The 20,415-nt window shown below is 44.6% G+C and overlaps 1 protein-coding gene across 13 annotated transcripts in view; it reads right to left on the bottom strand.

Annotated features, from left to right (window-relative positions):
- The window catches only part of SRGAP2 (SLIT-ROBO Rho GTPase activating protein 2), a 242,140-nt gene that overhangs the window by 57,336 nt on the left and 164,389 nt on the right, over positions 1–20,415 (bottom strand). For all 13 annotated transcript variants that reach the window (XM_028129255.2, XM_028129253.2, XM_008154184.3 and 10 more), the window contains exons 5-7: positions 14,117–14,179; positions 5,331–5,546; positions 4,612–4,740 (exon numbers count right to left, since the gene is read on the bottom strand). In XM_028129255.2, coding sequence (XP_027985056.1) covers positions 4,612–4,740; positions 5,331–5,546; positions 14,117–14,179 — 408 coding nt within the window. The remainder of the gene's footprint in view (positions 1–4,611; positions 4,741–5,330; positions 5,547–14,116; positions 14,180–20,415) is intronic.

The raw sequence follows: 20,415 nt of genomic DNA on the forward strand, positions 1-20,415 counted from the left end.
GGTCCACTGCCTCTATTATATAAGCGTTCTATAGCTTCTGGGTGCCAGTGAGTCGGGGGTCTGACTCACAACATACCCTTTGGCTCCTCTAACCTTCCGCTAACCAGGGAGATGCAAACTAGGTTTTCCAGAGCCTTGCTATCCACAAGTCTGCAAGGGAACAGCTGAAAACAGAGGCATTATTAGCAAAGAAGCAATTTCTGGCAAGGTGAGGTAATGAGATTTGAATACAGAGTGAGGCAAAAGTAGGTTTACAATTCTGAGTACACGAAACACAGTTCATATATTCTTTTCCAGACGAACAACTGAAAATCTACCTTTGCCGCACCCTGTATTTCAGGAGTACTAGGAGAATCCCAGTGAGTCGCGGCAGACATCATTTTGCTCACAGTGGGGACAAAACATGCTCTCCATGGCTTCTGATGGGTTCTATACCAAGCTGGGCTCCCTTGGCCATTTCTGGGTTATATAAATGTTTGATGAAACTTTCCCAGGGGAAATCAATTTTTTATAAGAATTTAATGATAGCCCATTCAGATGTGTGATGACATGAGTTGACAGCTCATTAACCCTTTACCAGTTGAAACCCTTACCCTGAGACTCTAGAGAAGGCCTAGGGAAAAAAGTGGGTATAATAACACACACTTCAAGCTCACACAGAAGAGAAAAAATAACTGCCCTACATAAACTTTCCTGTCCAGAAAGCTGGGTTCCCTCATGTCTGACTTGGGTGCACACGATGTCACAGATTCTCCACCGATGAACGTAGCATGCGCAACACCCCAGCTATGCAAGAGAACAATGCCCTGTTCTTCATTCATCCATCTGCTCCTGGGGCGACAGAGCCACAGGAGTATGGGGGAGGAATATCACATTCCAACGAGCCTATAGTTCTTAGACTCCATCAAGTCAGCTCAGAATAAATGTCCTTTTGGCCTGAAGTCGGGTTTTCCTGGTGTGTGTCAGATGCCTCACATGGATGGCTACAGTCTGAGTTTAAATTTTATACTATTTTATACAAAGAAGGCAAAGGCTAGTCCTTGTGCCAGTGTACTGACATCAACAAGAAGAACTTTTCTCATCCTTACTGTCTGCAGCACACACTGAGTTTCAACCCACTAGGAAGGAGGCATCACACAAAGGGCACAGACTGGAATAAGACACATCCCATGTCTTAAAGCAAGTTCTGGATATTGCCAAGATCAGAATGCCATCGGACCCAGGCTCACCACTCACTCCTGCTGGTTCACTGCCAAAGCATCCTTTTGGCCATTTTTATTGCAAAGAGCGGCGAGAAAAAGGAAGTACTGACACATGCAATAATGTAGATGGTGCTCAAAAACCTCATGCTGGGCAAAAGAAGCCAGCTATAAAAAAGCATCCACTCTATAACCCCATTTTGTGAAGTTCTAAAATAGGTCAAACTAATTTATGGTGAAAGAACTCAAAACAGTGGTGGCCTTGGGGAGGGGGAATTGACTGGGAAAAGAAAAGAGGAACTTTCTAAGGTGATGGAAATATTCTATATCTTAATAGAGATGTGGGTTACAAGAGTATATGAATTTATCTTGAAACTATAACACTTAAGTTCAGTTATTGTATGTACAATATATCTCAAAACATTATTAAAAGGAACAAAAAGAAAAAAATCTTGGCTAGGAAATCATCATCTTCTTTCTCCTTCTATTCCTTTCTTCCTTCAATGAATAAACTATGCACTCAGCTAAGTATTAAGCTCTATATGTATGTACTAAGTATGTGTGTATTAAGGTAAAGAGAAGACCTGGCTCCTGCCCTCACGAGCTTAGAGAGGAGACTAAGAGATCTTCCTCTGTTCTTAGCGCAGCGACTCTCAAACTTTTTTTGATCTCTAGCTCACAGTGAGAAATATATCTTTTTAAAAAATATATTTTATTGATTTTTTACAGAGAGGAAGGGAGAGGGAGAGTTAGAAACATCGATGAGAGAAAAACATCGATCAGCTGCCTCCTGCACACCCCCTCCTGGGGATGTGCCCGCAACCAGGGTACATGCCCTTGACCGGAATCGAACTTGGAACCCTTGAGTCCGAAGGCCGATGCTCTATCCACTGAGCCAAAGCGGTCAGGGCGAGAGAAATATATCTTACATCATCTCACACACACACACACACACACACACACACACACACACACACACACGTTCATGGGTGTGCAAGCATGTACACTTATCTAACATAACAGTTTCACCAAATAAAACATAACTTTACTACCGCGACATACCTTGATATTTTCTTTCTTATTCTATTCCAGTCTGGTTTAATCATTAAAAAAATAAATAAGTCAACTCATGAAAGTGACTGTATGACTCCCGAATGGATGGTGACCTAAGGTCTGAAAAATACTGTCCTGGGGCCCTGTGCTTCCCTCTAGTGCGGCAGTGAGCCCACTGCGTAGACACTGTCTGTTTCTATGTCTATGACTACCTCTAGGGCAAAAACTATTTTATTCCCTTTTGTATGCCTACTGCTGAGCACACAGCCTCATCTCAAATAAATATTTACCAAACATTTATAAAGCAGAAAAATGTTATCGGCCTTTCTTAAAGAGTAATTAATCTGTCCCACCTCAAGAAAAAAACAAAACTAAACCAACATCAAACAAAATAAAACAAGAGCAACTGTAGTACCTGTGTGGCCTGGAATGCTAGCACCCTGGACTAGCTCACAGTAACCCAGACCCATGCCCTAGCTGAGTACTACGGAGGCTGGCAGGCTTCTTTCCCATGGTGCTTCTTGAGGCATTCTGTGAAGACAGGCTCTTAATATATATATTTAATGAGGAGTCTAAGGTACAAAATAGCTGGATAGGGCGTGTTAAAACACCTACTAACATTTCATGGAGGGTCCATGGATTGCCAAGGTTGTGACTGGCAAAGCTGCCCTGGGGGTAAAAGAAAAGGACAGAACAGGAGAAGAGGTGGTGGACTGGCAGTCTGACTGGCCAAGTGTGAGATAAGCAGCAGACAGTGAGCATAAGAAAGAAGTGATTCTCGTCCTCACGCTGAGAACAGGCCTCTCTCCCAGCGAGGAGCTGTTCCCCTGAGGAGGAGAAAGGATCCTGTTTAGGGCTCTGACCTCCATTGAAGGACAGTGTTCAGATTGGCATCAACAAGCAGGGAGAACAAAGAGGCACCTGAACAGCGACCAGAGCTCCACTTACCCAGGAGGACAAAGGCACCCAGGGCATTAAGGGGCTGAAACTTACTGAGTCAAAAATCCCTGGTTCAAGAGACAGGGATCCGTGTTTTGGAAAAGTTCCCCAAGCAACTCTGACGTGACACCAGGTTTAAGTACCAACGACCTACTCTAATTCTTCAGTTTGCCAGAGGGGTTGGGGAGCGGAGGGGGAGAGAAAGCACAGTTCCAAAATAGCCACATGGAATCCAGCAAGTTAGGCAAATCTTAGACCAGAACCCCAGATGATATTGTGAATGTGGCAGGTTTGTTTGTGGAGAAACCAAGGCAGACAGGCAGGCAAGTATGAGAGGTCTGGCCAGAGGCTTGCAGGCCCAGCTGTTACCCGCTGACAGCAAGAGGCAAACCTCAGGCCTCAGAAAGGAGACTGGCTAGGATCTGCCTGAAGCCCTGGAGACTGGGCTGCTGATGCTAAGTCAGCTGGGTCCAGGCCCCGCCCTCTAATGACTGGAGGGAGAAGTGAGAAACGGTGTACAGTACACTTAAGCAGCTTCCGTCAGCACTGGTTCAGGAATTGGGTCAGACTGGAGTCTGCAGGTGGAAGGAATTGCAAGGCTCACCCACTACAAGGTTTGAGGGAAAGCAGCAGGAGAGCAAGGCTGACCCATAAGGCCAAAGTCAAAAAACTTGACCCTGGTGCCTGGCCCATGCAAAACACATGTGCCTACTATCCAGCTTCTCTCAGTGTCTTGGTGTCACATACCAAGAAGTACGAGCCAGGTGTCAGGGGCATCTGAATACTTTCCTAACCAGGACCTAAATTCGCAGCGAACCTTTGGTAGGTAAACCTCTTAACCCCTACATTCCTTATCTACAAAATGAAGATAGGTTGGTGCATGGGCGGTTCAGTGCTAGAATTCTCGCCTGCCAAACTGAAGATAGTAAAACTGATTCAAAAGGGCGATATGACAATCAAATGAGATAAGACTGAGAAACATTAAGTTATAAACGTAAGGTACGGCATTCTAATGCTTTTGCTCTTGCCACTCACTTCTACGTGCAAGTAGCTGATTTAAGGGAGACAGAAGTGCATAGTGGTTAAGAGCATGGGTTAGTAATCAGACCTAGGTACACATTTTGCCTCTGCCACTTATTAGCCAAGTCTGGGTGAGTCATCTGAACTCTGTGGATTTAACCTGTAACAACGGAGATAATAATGTCTTGCTCCAAGGATGCTGATGAGAACTGAAGGGGAGGTAGTGTAAAGTGCTTCACCTGGTACCTGGTGCATGGCAAGCCCCGGATGGATCATGGCTACTTTCTTTATGATTGTTCTCAAAATCCCTGAGCTGCCTGAGCAATAGAACCGGGGACGCCTGACCAGATCTCCGAAACCAGGAAAGAGGCACCCTGGAGCCCCAGCTTTCAGCACTTACATCAATAAGGTCAGACAGGTCGTGGATGTAGTACTTGAAGACAGACGCATTGGTTGCCTCCAAAGCCAGTAAGTACTCATTCCGGGCTTTAATGGCCTTCAGCTTATTCTCTGTGTACTTGGCTTGGCGCTGAAAAGGGAACGAAAGTTCAATTTTACTTTTTTTAAAAAAGAGGAGTCTGTTCTCTAAAAGATGAAAGTACAGTACATTCGACAACCACAATTGTGCTGCTACTCCCTATGCGCATCTTCCTTAAATTGGGTTCTAAATCTGTTTAATGAGATTCAAGGGCACAATGTAGATCAATCCAGGAAAGGTTAATGAGGCTCCCTACTTTAGATGCGTGTCCCACTTTGATTCTATCTGCAAATACCATTCTCCATCCTTGCATGGCTACCTTGAAGGAGGTGTCACTACATCCACCTCTGAGCAGCTGACACCAAGCCAAACCCTAGATCTACAGTCCCCTTCCAGGCTTGGGAAAGGTGACTGCGTGTCTTGTTTGTCTGCTACAGGTGAAAAACCAGGAGCCCACCTGCCCAGGTCCTCCCAGATCCCAGATTCCTTCTGGGCAGACATCAAGGACAAACTTTGGGTCATTAGGCACCAAAAGAACCTGGTGCTTCCTTGTTCTGCTCTGTGCCTACTGGGAGATTCAGATTAGTCCTGACTTCCAGAATGTGCCTCCCCAGCCCCTCCCACTGCCGGAGCACACGCACCTTCTCTTTCATCTTCTCAATCTTCTTCACTGAGCTCCTCCGGACGTGCTTCTCCTCAATGCGGATGTTGGACGAGGAGTCAGGGGAGCGTGGGGTCTGCCGGTCCTCCTGCTTTACCGATTTGCCAATCTGCTTTTCCTCCTGCTTCTCTGCCTCCTTTAGCTTGCTCTGAGCACTGATGCTGTCGGCATTGTACATGTGATATGTCTTCATGACCTGCAAGACACACCCCAGACCCCACCCCAGAGGTCAAACCAATAGGGTCAATTCTCTGCCTTACAGACTAACAGGCCTAGCCAGACCTCTCATGAAGCAATGTCTTCATGGCCCAAAGAGAAAAATTCTTAGGTGTTTGGAGTGGGTTTTAATATTATATATTAAAGTCCACTCTAAAGCACAGGAAAGCAGGATTTGAACTGAGCCAACATGCCTTATTATTAAAATGACTTCTTGTCTTCCACCATGTATTATTTATTTGTGTTTATTGTTCGTCATCATTACTCTTTTATATTGGCCAAGTAATTTCTATCCCTTAGTCATCTCACAACGCCAAGTAGATAGGAAACAACAACACCACTCAGACCCCAGAGCAAAGCCTGGGTAGAAACCCTGAAGAGGGTAGCACAGCCTATGAAGTAACCTATACTTTTTGGATATTTCAGATATAAAATGGGGAAGGAAAAAAGCCTCCTGGCCTGGTATCCTGGGGATCTGTCTTGTCTGCCTTTTTTTTTTTTTTTTTTGGTTAATCCTCATCTGAGGATATTTTTCCCACTGATTTTTAGAGAGAGTAGAAGGGAGGGGGGCGGGCGGGGAGAGAAACACTGATGTGAGAGACATACATGGAGCTGTTACCTCCTGCCCACCCTCCTACCCCCACAACTAAGGGCAGGATTGAACCTGCAACCCAGGTACATGCCCTTTACTGGAATTGAACCTGCAACCCTGGGGTGTGGGGGCCAACGCTCTAACCACTGAGAAACACCGGCCAGGGCTGGTCTGCTTTACACAAATCAAACACCCTCTCTCATAGGAATTAGAAAAGCAGCAGCAATAACAGTGGCAGCTATCGTTTCCTGAGCACTTAGTATATTCCTGGCTTGGTGCCAAGTGCTACAGGCACATTTTCTCATTTCATCCCTGAAGCGATCCTGTGACCTAGACAACAATCCGATGAAGCCTGTAAACCTGCACAATAAATCAGGGAAGAGCCTGAGAAGGAATAAAATCCACATCAAGTGAAACTGGAGTTGCCACAGGAAGGAAGTAGTATAAAAGGAGAGGGATACAATTTTCCAATTTTCCATCAAAGCAACTGTCTGGGAGTCCAATGCCTTTTCTCAACTAAGCGGCCAGGAAGCTTGGGACTTGTGTTTGTTTAATTTCTACCACTTAGTACATGCTGTGTGTCAGGCGCTTTATGTACATCACTTCATTTAATCCTCACAACAACTCTGTGAAAGACATGTCCTTATTTCCACTTTTAAAGATGAGAAAACTGAGCTGTAAAGAGATTAACTCTCACATCCAAGGTCACACAGCCAGTAAATGGCAGAATCAGGATTTAAACCCAAGTTGTCAGGCCATTAAGTCCACAATCTTAGTCACTAAGCAGCAGTGTCTCCTCTGCGTGGGACCAGAGCTGGACTTATTGGAAGGAAAGGTTAAGTTTAGTCAAGAGAGGCTTGAAAAGGGAAACTGGTTTCATTTATAAACTTGAGAAAGATCAGTGGCCTCACACGAAGACTAATTTGGTCCTCAGGGGGCATTTGGTACTGTCTGGAGACATTTTTTATTGTCACAACTTGAAGCTTGCTACTGGCATCAAGTAGGTAGAAGCCAGGGATGCTACTAAACACCCTATGTACAGGACAGCCCCCCACAACAAAGAATTACTGGTCCAAAATGCCCCTGGTGCTGGCCCCAAATGCCCATGGGACAAATCCCGGGTTAGAGGGACTTTGTGAGTAAACTAATATCTTAGGATCAGCTGGTGATAGAGGAAGGAATAAAGAATATTGGGACACTTACAAAATCAAAGTACATTGGAGTATAAATAATGTCTCATTTTGGATGCAGAATGTTTTAAATCAGCTTCACCTTATTTTGAACCTGACATCATTTCCCATAAGTATAAGACCTTCTCTGTATATTCTCTACACAGGAGAAATGATATTTAATATTGAGAGCATTAAACACTTTTCTAAGTAATTCAAGTGGTCCACCAGGTTTCCAGATTGACTATGAAGTGAGAAAGAGGCATCTGGTCTCCAGGATGATGAAGGGTAGATAGGAGGTTCTTTTTTCTCTTTTTTCACCTGAATGTGACCAAGGGATTCAAAAGCTTGAGTGAATAGTCAAAAGTGAATGATTTCTAAGAAAGTGTTATTCTATTTCATGAAGATGCATAATAATTAATTAGGAAACACTATCAATAAACACGAGAGACAATAAAGAGCTCAAAGGAATAGTGCCAACAAGACAACATGTGAAGGAATAAAAATTAACAACTCATATTTCTTCTTCCCCCTAAAGAACTTAAAGAACTCTCACAAAATAAAAAAAAACTATCTTATCTAAAAAACTATAAATTCCTAAGGGTAAGCACCACTCTTTTGTGTTTTCTTCTCTTCTCCAAAGTTGGGGAATATGTAGACAGTGGTAGTTTTATAATCAATGTTGTTGCCCAAATGATTTAATGACACTGAATCCCTCTTCTATTGAAAGAGAAGTATCATTTCCTCCAACTCAAGGGAAAACTGAGGTATCCAAAGGCTACCTCAGTATAAGTGATGTCAAAATAACTGGAGAGGACTTGGAGAAATATATATATTTACTAGAGGCCCGGTGCACGAAATTCGTGCACGGTGGGGTGGGGGTGTCCCTCAGCCCAGCCTCCACCCTCTCCAATCTGGGACATCCCTCTCACAATCCAGGACTGCTGGCTCCCAACTGCTCACCTGCCTGCCTTCCTGATTGTCCCTAACCACTTTTGCCTGCCAGCCTGATCACCCCCTAACCACTGTCCTGTCAGCCTGATTGATGTCTAACTGCTCCCCTGCCAGCCTGTTTGCCCCCACTTCCCTCCTCTGCTGACCTGGTCACCCCTAACTGCCCTCCCCTGCAGGCTTGATTGCCCCCAACTGCCCTTCCTTGCAGACCTGGTCCCTCCCAAATGCCCTCCCCTGCTGGCCATCTTGTGGTGGCCATCTTGTGTCCACATGGGGGCAGGATCTTTGACCACACGGGGGCAGCTATCTTGATCTTGTGTGTTGGAGTGATGGTCAATCTGCATATTACTTTTTATTAGATAGGATAGAGGCCTGGTGCATGGGTGGGGGCCAGCTGGTTTGCCCTGAAGGGTGTCCCGGATCAGGGTGGGGATTCCTTTGGGGCATGGGGCAGCCTGGGTGAGGGGCCTGTGGTGGTTTACAGGCCGGCCACGCCCCCTGGCAACCCAAGCGGAGGCCCTGGTATCTGGGATATATTTATCTTCTACAATTGAAACTTTGTAGCCTGGAGCAAAGCCAAGCCTTCTGCTCGCTCCGTGGCTGCTGCCATTTCTGTTTGGATTTGTTTACCTTCTATAATTGAAACTTTGTAGCCTTAAGCGGAGGCCTGTGCTGGCCAGGGCAGGTTGAAAGCTTGGCTTCCTCGGTCGCCAGGGGCAACCCTAGCCTGCTCTCTCCAGCTCTGTGGCTGCAGCCATTTTTCTTGGGATTTATCTTCTATAACTTTGTATTCTTGAGTGGAGGCCTGGGCCTGCCAGGGTGTGTGGAAAGCTTGGCTTCCTCTATTGCTGGGGAAACCCAAGCCTCCTTCCTGCTCTCTGTGGTGGCAGCCATCTTGGTTGGGGTTTATTTGCATATTTGCTCCTGAGTGGCTTGTGGGCGTGGCTTGTGGGTGTAGCAGAGTTAGGGTCAATTTGCATATTAATCTTTTATTAGGTGGGATATGTAGTGAGGCAAATACAAACTAGGGAAAAAATTCAAGAAGTCTAAATCCTCAGTTCTGCAAAGAGAATTAACTTTACTTTGAAAAACACAATATTGAGTTTGTCTTTAGTTCTGCTCCTTCCCCAAGCCACACTAAAATAATAGAAAAGAGTTATTATTATTTTTAGTATAAATTAAGGCATATTTGTAAGAATAAAAGTGGAAGACAAAAAGCAGGAGACAAATAGTAACTGACCTATTGGACCCTAAACCAGATATAGAGAGAGCCAAGAAGAAACCAGACTTCTATCACAAAAGCCAGCAAGAGGAATTGCTGGCAGCGAGATGAAGGTGGAGCTAATAACAAGAGAAACCATTAAAGGCCTGAGAACAGTTAGACTCCTAGGTCCCATCTCCTCCCGCCCTGTAGTGGAAGATGAGAGAGAGGTTTATATTCTCAGGAGTCAGCCTCAGCACCATGGACTCGGACCCCAGGCTCACTGAAGACAGGAGTACTGAACTTAAACAGGAGTAGCAACTGAAAATTCTAAAAGGACTGCTGAGATGGCCCAGGCCTCTTTACAACTTGGCCCCCAAACAACTGGGAGATAGAAGAGCTTTGTCTGGAGAATCTGACCATCCAAGATCAAAGACCTAGAAATACTGGTCTTCCCCCAAACACAGTCCAGTCAGATCATCCTACAGTAAAGGCCAGTAAAGACACAGAACTTCAACCAGCTTTTCACTGCCTCATTTCAATATAAGCAGGCAGCCCTGGCCAGGTAGCTCAGTTGGTTAGAGTGTTGTCCCATATGCTAAGGTTGTGGGTTAGATCCCCAATCAGGGCACATACAAGAATCAACCAATTAATGCATACATAAATGGAACAACAAACTCTCTCTCTCTCTCTCTCTCTCTCTCTCTCTCTCTCTCTAAAATCAATAAGTAAAAAGTAAAATATAAGCAGGCAATTCAAAATTATCAGACATTTAATGAAAATATCTAATATGAAAGACCAAAACAACCAATGTAGAGGAAACAAAGCATACAGGAAAAAAAACTTCAAAAACAAATCATCAATAATATCCCTAGAGAGATCAATGAGAAATGAAAAAACATTGCACCATGAAAGAAGAACAAGATGCAACAAAAAGGGAACAATAAAAGAGCTCTTAGCAATTAAGATTCAATTTAAGAATCTCTCTAGGGAGCCTGACTTCATGTCCCTCCTCTGTGCAGACATGTATTTTACTTCCTACTCTATTTTTTCTGTCTCTTCTATTAAAACTAAGTGCCTTGAGTTCAGGGGCATCTCTTATATGTCTTTATATCCCTAGTGCCTAGTGTTGGAGACACAAGCAAGCAGAGTTGGGGAACTATCAGTTGACATTATTTCAAGGGAGCAGGTGCTAAATACCAGTCCTGGCTCCTAGCAGACCAGCTGCTGCACCAAATCAAGGGGACTATAAGCAGGAGGAGGACTAGAATCATCAACCTCTGGTGACCAATATCCCCCATGTCCCAACACCTCTTCTTTCTTTCTCAATTCTAGGGCTTCCTTGACTCTTCCCACTCAGCCTATCCATTGGCTTTGGTGCCCCCACATACACTCCTTCCTGGGGAGAGCTTGCCTGGCCTTTCCAGATACAGCCTCTTAGTAAACTGAGGCAGAGAGTTTCAGAGTTCTTTGGGATGGGAAGCAGTGTGCTCCAACTTCAAAGGCATTCCTGGATCATCAGTCAGAAAATGGAAACCACTTATGTATGCCATGGCCTACAAACTAGCCAGCTTGTTCATTATGGGGGTGGGGAGGGGGGAGTGCATGCAGGAGAATGCTCACTGGGATTGCTCTCTGAGTAGCAGCTGTGGGAAGCAGTTCCTGGCACAGAAGCCAAGTCAGGGAAATCAAAGGCTCTTCAGGCAGGAAAGAGGAAGGTATAGAGGGGCAGCTGGCCACTTAGGGAGTCTGGGCCTCTCTACCAAAGGCATCTTTATTTGGGAACACCTGGGCCCTTCCTCTTGGATCATCAAGGTTCAAAAGTACTTAAATTATCAACCCTTGGGTAACAGTCTCCCAAAAAGAAGTACTTATGGCCATTAGAGGAAGATGCAAGGTAAGAAAAGCACTAAATAGGATGGGTTTCTTATAACCTTGATTTCCTTTATCCCATGCCCACAACTGACTTCTGTTGCCTACAGATTCACTGAAACAAGAGATCCTTCCATGCCTTCCCGAAGAGCCATGTTCCCTTCTTAACGAGAGAGAGAGAGAGAGAGAGAGAGAGAGAGAGATAATCAATAGCTCCAGCATACAATGGTCCCAGGTTACTACTTGATGAGACCACTGTGCATTTAGGTGACCAATGGGCCTGGTTTACCCTGGACTTCCCAGGGTTCAGTCTCATGTCCCAGGAAGCCCTTCAGTCCTAGGCAAATAGGGATAGTTGCCACCCTAATGCCATGGTGCTTTATTCATATCAGTCCTATGCTTATCTCACCCTCAAGAAACAACTCATGATTCCATCCTCTGAACTTTCTAATTGCCTATAGAATCTGCAAACTCATCTGACCCTTCACTATAGCATTCAAGTACATGGCATGTGAAGACCTGGGTCACAGAGCATCCTCCCAAGATCATGTAGCTAGTGGTAGACTGGGTAGAATCTGGATTGCCTAATTCAGGAGGCTCTAGTCACTAGACCAGGGTGTTTCAATCTTGGTACTATTGATATTTTAGGGCAGACAATGCTTTGTTGTGGGAGGCTGTCCTGTGCTTTATAGGATTTTAGTCACATCTAATCTCTAGCACCCCTCCATTCCAGAGTGACAGCCAAAAGTGTCTGCAGGTATTGTCAAATGTCCCCTTGGAAGGGGGAAAGTCACCCTCCTTGAGAATCACTGTACCAGTGAATCACTGCCATCTCGGGAACTTTCCAGTGTCCTCTCTCTTTTTTCTCTTCCTATTGCCTACTACAAAAAATATAAAATTTTATTTTGGCCCCGGACAGATTATGAGTGTATATCAATTCACCTGATGGCAGGGGATACCATGCTCAGCCAGTTCTGTTTGCGCACCAGTGGCAAGATCGTATGCTCTGCGTTGTCTGTGGCCATGCAGTGGCCAGTACAGCCCTGGCCAGCGTGAAGTGCCCGAGACTGCAGTTCTCTGAGGCTGCCAGCTTGGCCACCTCAGACCCGAAGAGCGAGGGTCAGGGTTTCCTTCCTCACTCCAATACAAAGTATACCTTGTGACTTATTATTTTTTAAAAATCTTAGCATATTAGATCTAGGGCTCTGAGTAACACTAACAGATCCCCAGACACTGATCTTTCTCTGTTGCACCTCAAAGGTGGCACGCTGGGTTTGCCTTAGCCTCGGGTTTGCTGGTGATCCAACCTACTTCTCCCCAGAAACAGTGAACTGCAGAGGCCCGAGATGTTTATAGGAAAAGAGAAGGATTCATATAATGATGACATGTGTCATTTTCTATCTTAGTGAATTCTTTGCAGGAGAGAGGAGTAATAATAGCTCTCCTTGGTGCCTAGAAGATACTCTAAAAATAAAGAGCAGAAGTAAAGCATTATAAAGACAAGGGGGTTCAGGAAACTCATCCAGTCTGAAAATGGTCCAAGTCAACACACTTCTATTTCTAACAAGCTTTAACTTCACTTGAGAGAAATGAAAACCTTGGAGCTAAACCAAAGGGTATTCTCTATCTACTTGGCTTCAGAGCCAAAGAGTCAGAGCAGAAATTCCAAACACACTGAGCGTCACTGGAGGCAAGTCTGATGACTCCCCTGTTTACTTGCTTAAGCGTTGCCATGACAATATGGCCACACCTAGACTTTGGGATCAAGAACATGGAATTCTCGGATCCCAAATGCCTGTGATCCATGTCACCATGTCTGTCTTCCTGTGAATACAGAAAAGAAAGAAAGGAAGAAAGAGAGACAGAGAGAGAGAGAAAGAGAGAAATATAGCGATTAAGCAAGTAAACACAGGAAATCAATTTCACCTCCCAAACAGGATGGGGTAACCCTGGAGAATGACACAAAGGCCTGGCACAGCTCAGCTAGAGGAGAGGCCCTGGAAGGCCTTAGCTACACAATTGAAATATTCCCTGTACGGCATCAGGAATTTCTTTGGTGTGCATGTGTGTTTTAATTATAATTAATGAAACATGGCTGGGGAAAAACAACCACCACCACCTCCCAGTGCATGAAGAAACACGCATCAGCCACAGGCATCACGTGTCTGAAGCGCCAGTCACTTCAGGACAGATTGTGCTTTTGCCTCCAGTCCCGAAGTCTGCCTCTTTACTGAGGTTTGGCCTTTATACACCCCCAGAGAGTCGATGCAAAGCTCTCTCTGCCTGAACTGGCCTCTCATATTATGGGCATTTAGGACTATGCTTCCCTCTAGAGCACTACTCTAGTCTCAAACAGGTAGATCAATCCAAGAACTGATGCAAACCCGTGAACCACAAATCCTTTCCAACACACACATATTACTAGTGCAAAGCAGGCTGTGTTGCTTTGTCTTTAGCTGTGGGGTCTCTGGTTTGCTGCAAATGGGGTCAGTTGTGCTGGTGATGTAAGCCTTGGCTGTTTTGATTATCCCCAAAATGAAGCCAGAGTTGGCTGGCACAGCTGAGAAAAAGTGTTTTTGGCTCATTCAGGTTTGAAACTAAGAGTGTGAAAAAAGAGATGAGATGGGCGGAGGCACCCCCAATGGGGACCGTGCACTGTCTTCAACTTCAGCTCAGTTCTGTTGCTGATGCAACTATGGCCACAGCTGCCGAATGCTGCTCCCCTCTGCTTGTTAAAGAGCCAGGCAACCCGTCTGATTTACCGAGTAGAGCTCATTCAGGACCTTCATCAAATCATCTTGGAGCTGCTGGCCGACTTCTTTACTCTGCAAGAAAAGAGGAATGAAGGTCAATTGGGAAACAGAAGGAAGAAGGAGGGGGCAACAGAGGCAAGAGCAGCATCGGCTCTACAAATAACGCAGACTCAATTAAGGCCCATTATTTAATCCAGTAAATCAGATAACCACTCCGATCAGACCCAATTATGGTCAGATTACTCAAAGAGTTTTAATAAAATGAAACGTGCCCCTTCTATAGCCTAGCAAAGGCAATCGAGTGAAGGGAAAATGGGTTGTAGCCTTTGGTTTTTCAATTGGTCCCCAAAGAACAGGTCTGAAAGCCACATCCTACCTAGCAACTGTTGTTAAGTGGAACAAATTTTCTTGGAGACTTGTAGCCAAGCATTCCTGAGAATTGTGGAGGAAAGTAAGATGTAAAATAGGATGAGATGGGAAGAAGTATATAAACTTCCAAGGACTTCTAAGTACCTAACTAAATAGAATCCTTCAAAGAGAATCTCTTTATTTTATTTTATTTATTTTATTTTATTTTATTTTATTTTGGAGTGAGACCTCTTACTTGCTCTATCTCTATCTTAAACTTCCAGGGCAGTGGTACCTCAATAAAGACTGATTGTGAGACTGGCTGAACTGTTACTTGATTCTGATAATGTATGTTAAGGGGTTGCCAACTGGGTAATCCCAAGTAGTGGTGGCTCTCAGGTTCTTTGCTGCTGCCACCCAGAACTGGCAGGTAACTACACAGAGAGAATAGTATAAATAGAGAAGAATGAGGAAGCAGAAAGGAAGAGACACACCTTCTATACTGAGTGTTTTATGCCAAGCCCAAGAGAGCAGGGGATAAAACTGATTGGCATCATTGGGTCACTGAGAAGGGGAGCAATTGTTTTATCTTCTACCAGCTCCTTCTAGGTCTTTTCTATGAAAAATCAGATATCAACAATACCCTTCTACCAGAAGGAATAACACACCTTGGCACAGCTCAGCTCCCAGGCAAATAAAGAGAGAGGTCTTGCATGTCAGACATATAATCACTTAAGATTTTTGTCTTTTTTCAAGATGTATGACTTTAAGAATATTATTTTTGACTACAAAAGAAATATGTTTATTGTAATACATAAAATAGAAAACCTCAAAAAAGAAAAAGTAACTCTTAATTTCTACCACTAAGAAATCATCACTTTAGACTTTGTTACTTATTTTTCTAATCTTCTATAATTTTTGTGAGGTCGGGATTACATTATACACACTGTAATTTATACACTTAAACATGTTGTGAACATTTCCTTACATATTATTATTATCCTATAACATTACAATAGACCATATTGATGTAGCTCCTAATCTTGGGCATTTGCATTGTTTATAAATTTTTATGATAAAACATGCTGCATTAAATTACTTTGCACATAATCTATGCACACACCTTTCATTATTTTCTCCTAGAAGTAGCACTGCTGAGTCAAAGACTATTTACTTATTTATACCATTAAGTTGCCCTTGAAAAAAACCTGTACCAATTTAAAATACCACTAGAAACATAAGAATGCTAGTTCACTTTTTTGTTTTGACCATTTGACATGGTATCCTGCTGTAATTTGTAGTCCTTTGATTCTAGTGAGCCTGAACTTAAAAAAAAAAATGTTTATCCGTCATTTTCATTTTTTTATACTTTGCCACCTTTCTATTATGGAGTTAATTATGGAATATAACACGAGTGACCTTAGTCGTGGGTTGACATGAATTTTTATACCTGGGTAGTGTAGGGAAGGGTGGAAGGAGCCCTGACTTAGCAATCACAAGAGTCTCACATTCCCAGATCCACTACCATCAAGAAGGGAACTGGATAACTCTGTTAATCTCTCTGGGCCCATGTTTTCATTTATATAAAATGAAAGTCTTTGGCTTAAAGATTCTTTTTTTTTTTAATAATGTTTTTCAAGGTTTATCTATGCTTTAGCATATATCAGTACTTCATACTTCTTCTTTTTTTAAAATATATACAAGGGGCCCATTGCAGGAATATTCCTGCAAGAACAGGGCTTCCGGCGGGCTTCCCTCCCACCACTGCCACCTCTCTCACCCCACCACCTCTCCCACTGCGGTGGGTGGGGTAGGGCGGGGCAGGCAGGGTGGCTGTTGCCTGCACCGCCCGCCTGCCCCGCCCCACCCACCGCCTCCCATGCTTTCCCTCCAGCAGCCACCTTGCTTTCCACTTCCCCTCCCTCTTCCTTCTATGCTGTCTTCAGTCTTCACTCCTCCCTCCCTCAGCGTATGCAAATTAACCACCATCTTTGTTGGGTTAATTTGCATACTCACGCTGATTGGCTGTGGGCGTAGCGAAGGTACGGTCAATTAGCATTTTTCTCTTTTATTAGTGTAGATATTATTGATTTTTTACAGAGAGGAAGAGAGAGGGATAGAGAGTTAGAAACATCGATGAGAGAGAATCATCGATCAGCTGCCTCTTGCACACCCCCTACTGGGGATGTGCCCGAAACCAAGGTACATGCCCTTGACCGGAATCGAACCTGGGACCTTTCAGTCCGCAGGCCAACGCTCTATCCACTGAGCCAAACCGGTTTTGGCTTAAAAATTCTTAAGGTCTTTTCCAACCTCTGCCATTCTATGGTTCTTTATGATCTTTTGTCTGACTTCTTGAATCTATGTTAGATTCAAACACCACCCACTTCAGGGTATGGCTGCTTGGCTTCACTCCATAGAGTGGAAGATAATCAGAAAGTTCTCAGGGATCAAGATGCTCAATTAAGTGGATGACTTCAAAGGTTATCTTGCCAGCCTTAAATTTACCATTCCCAATGCCTCTCACCCATGCCCTCAACCACTGGAAGACGCCACAAGAGAGAATGCCTTTCATCTAGGAGCTCACATACCAGCCTCTCCTTCCCATGTGAGGCCAGCTGAGCTCCACTGAAGAGCAGAGGTCCCAGGAGGTGAAGTGAGGCGAAATGACTCACCAACCAGCCCAGAGTCAGCAACAAGGCCAGGAAGTGACCATGATTATCACTTCCAAGTGCCCTGCCCTCCCACCTCCGGACCAACTCCCCCAGCCAGCCTCCCACCCTCCCTTACCACCTCCTTATCTTTAAATGGCAGAGGTTACAGGAGAAAGCTCCCAGTCCTCTACCTTTTTTCTTTTTATTTAAATATATTTTAATTGATTTTTTACAGAGAGGAAGGGAGAAGGAGAGAGAGTTAGAAATATCGATGAGAAACATCAATCAGCTGCCTCCTGCACACCCTCTTACTGGGGATGTGCCCACAACCAAGGTACATGCCCTTGACCGGAATCGAACCTGGGACCCTTGAGAACAAGGCTGACGCTCTATCCACTGAGCCAAACCAGTTAGGGCCCAGTCCTCTACCTTGTTCCTCACCCATCACTCAAATAACTTAGTGCGCAGAGAAGGAGGGCGGGGTGGGGAGAAAAAACATAACCAATAAAACAGCAATTAAGCCCAGGCAGATGTTTCCTTTCATGTACTACCCATTAGTTGGAAAAGGACCCACGCAACTATTATCCCTGTTTATTTGAACAGTCTGCTGAAGCTATGCGGACTTCAGGCTTCCCTCTGGCTGAGGGCTGGGCTGGGGACATACATGTCGCTAGCCCAGTTCAAGTGTCAGATAAAGCCGCCAGCAAGCCCCCAGCAATGGGGAGCAATTTTGACCCATAGAGAGAGGCAGGAAATAGCCCGAGCCTCTCCTTTCACAGATGAAAAAGGCCACCCGTTCTGTGTGTCAGAAACCTTAACTGTGTGCCTTTGGCGGCAAGCGTGGCCCCAGCGTCCCTGCGAGGGCTTCCGGGCTGGCTGCTCTTGAGGGGTTGTCAAGAGTTGGGGCGCTACAAGGGGACCCCACCCAAAAACAAGGGGGACATCTATTCCTGGGAACAACAAAACCTGATGAGGCCGAGTACATGACAATGAAGATTGTAGAGCCTTTCCGTTCTCTATTGAAAAAGCAAGGGGTTTCTAGGCAGGGAAGAAAGAGAATTTACAGAGCAGTCTTTGTGTGCTATCACACAGCCCGCATCTCTTCTTCAAAGTTTCTTGGAAGAGAATGAGTCATCTAAACATTGCAGGAAACCAACTAGAAGTCAAGGGAAAAAATTACTTTGGGTGAAGTTTTTCTCTTAAATGTTTGCATAGTAATCTTTGCTTAAAAAAAAAAAAAAAGATGCCTAAATTTAGAAAAGAGATGTGACACAATTGACAGAGCTGGCCCTATGGGACAGGAAGTACAATGGTGTGCTCCGGCGGGGATCTTTTATTTTGAAACTCACCACAACCGTTTGGGCCGGAGCAAGTTTCAGGGCCCCCACTCTGCCTGCTTCTGGGTGGGGCTGATCGGAAGGCGGTGAGATTGCGACAGCTCCTGCCAGCTGGGCGCTTACAAAATGGGGAGGGAATCTCCTTTTCCAACAGATAACCGCATTGGACAACAGAACCGAAACACACGGCCTCATTTCCGCAAGGCCCACGTGCCAAAGCCTCTCACTCACCAAAAGCAGCAGAAATGGAAGGAGGCATGAGGCTACGTGGTCTGGGCTGCTGGGACACGAGGCTGGTCACTCATCTTTGGGTCAATCCATGTCCTGAGCTTGGCTGGGTTTGTCTATTAGCATTTCCCAAAGAACACTGATTATGAAAAGGTTTTAAAACCAGTCCTTCTCAGGGAGATACTACAGAGCTGTGTCATTGGGCAGGCACGACATTTCTCCTTATTTGTATGAAAGGAAAAAAAAGAGGAAGGCATGTCTCGGCCATGTGGTGAGAGCTAATTTCAGCCGCCCCAAGGCTGAGTCTGTCAGCAGGTAGAAACAGTAGGGTCATTTACTTCTCTGTCGATTAGCCTGTGCCAGCAGTTTCCCAAAAAAGAGTTTTCAAGGGCACAGATCTCCTTCCATCAGTGCTAGCACCCCCTCCCCAACCCAAAGATACTCTGAGAGCAACTGTTTAAAAACACGAAAGAGTTTGAAATTGAATTTGTGTGTATGGATTTCAGAGGAAAGGGACAGGAGCCCGACACGGACCTCTGGCAGCAGAAGCACCTCCAGATGCGGAGTGACTGCTTCAGGGGCACTCACTCACCTCTTCAAAGAGGCCACGTTTCCTGAGCTGGAGATTTGCCTGAAATGCTTATGGTGGGGAGGACAAGGCTGAAAGGAGAGGCTGCTTGGCACCAGGGCCAGTGCTAGGTGATGGTGGGCATGGTGTCTGGCCTCTCCCCAGCTTATCAAAAGAGGTGGTGCAGAGTGAGGCTGTGAGGATAGGTCAGAGCCGAGGAAGGATTCCAGGTTTCCCCTGGGCCACACCACCTGTGTATATGCAGAGGTCTCTATGCAGCCTTCACTCACGGATTAAGCTGCCACATGATGGCTCTCGGAAACCAAGCTCCAGTCATGACCTTATACTCTGGGCTGCCCAAAGTAGCATAAAATACAAACCTACTGAATGGCAAATGTTTTATAGAGAGATAAGCAGGGAGCTGCCACAAGAGGGATGCCTGAAGTGCTTTTACTCTCTGATAATAAAGTAGAGAAGGATTTCAAAAAATTCATTTTTAAAACTGTAATCCAGTATTTACAACAGTACTTATTATGTGCACTGTATTCTGATATTTCCTATTCTTTTCTCTTCTACTTTTTTGTTAGTCATAACTCAACAAGTTCACTTCACAATTCATTAGTGAGTCATTATACACGTGTTTAAAAGAATTGGGTATACTATAATTGTGGAATTCATTTTAAAAAATGGGTTAAGGACTGGAGCCCACCAAAAAAGACAGGTGCTAAATAACATGCCCTCTCAAGGCGGCTAACCAAACTTTTTGGAGCAGGTTCAATTCCTAGATTGTGGCAATGGGAAAATGCTGGATGATCAGGAGAGCAATGAACAGTTTGTTGGCAAATATTTATAGGACATCTATTATGTGTCAAGCACTTGTGGTTTGGGAATGTAGCTGGATACAGAACAGACAGCTTAAAAGTCCACAATCTACTGAGAAAGGGGGGCTTTAATCTGATGTCTGAGCCTATCAGAACACAACTCTTCCAATCTCAGTCATTACTAGAAATGGAATTTCTTAAGTTAGTTTTCTAGTTCAAAAATAATTTTTTTTCTATCTCAGCCAAGAGGTTTCCACACTTGAACCTGACTCCAGATGTTGAATCTAGCTTGCCAGAAACAAAATGTGATTTAAAAATATCTAACTATTACATGGCAAATCTTTCTGAATTT

This window comes from Eptesicus fuscus, chromosome 22 (assembly GCF_027574615.1).
Source record: "Eptesicus fuscus isolate TK198812 chromosome 22, DD_ASM_mEF_20220401, whole genome shotgun sequence".
In the NCBI taxonomy this organism is placed as follows: domain Eukaryota; kingdom Metazoa; phylum Chordata; class Mammalia; order Chiroptera; family Vespertilionidae; genus Eptesicus; species Eptesicus fuscus.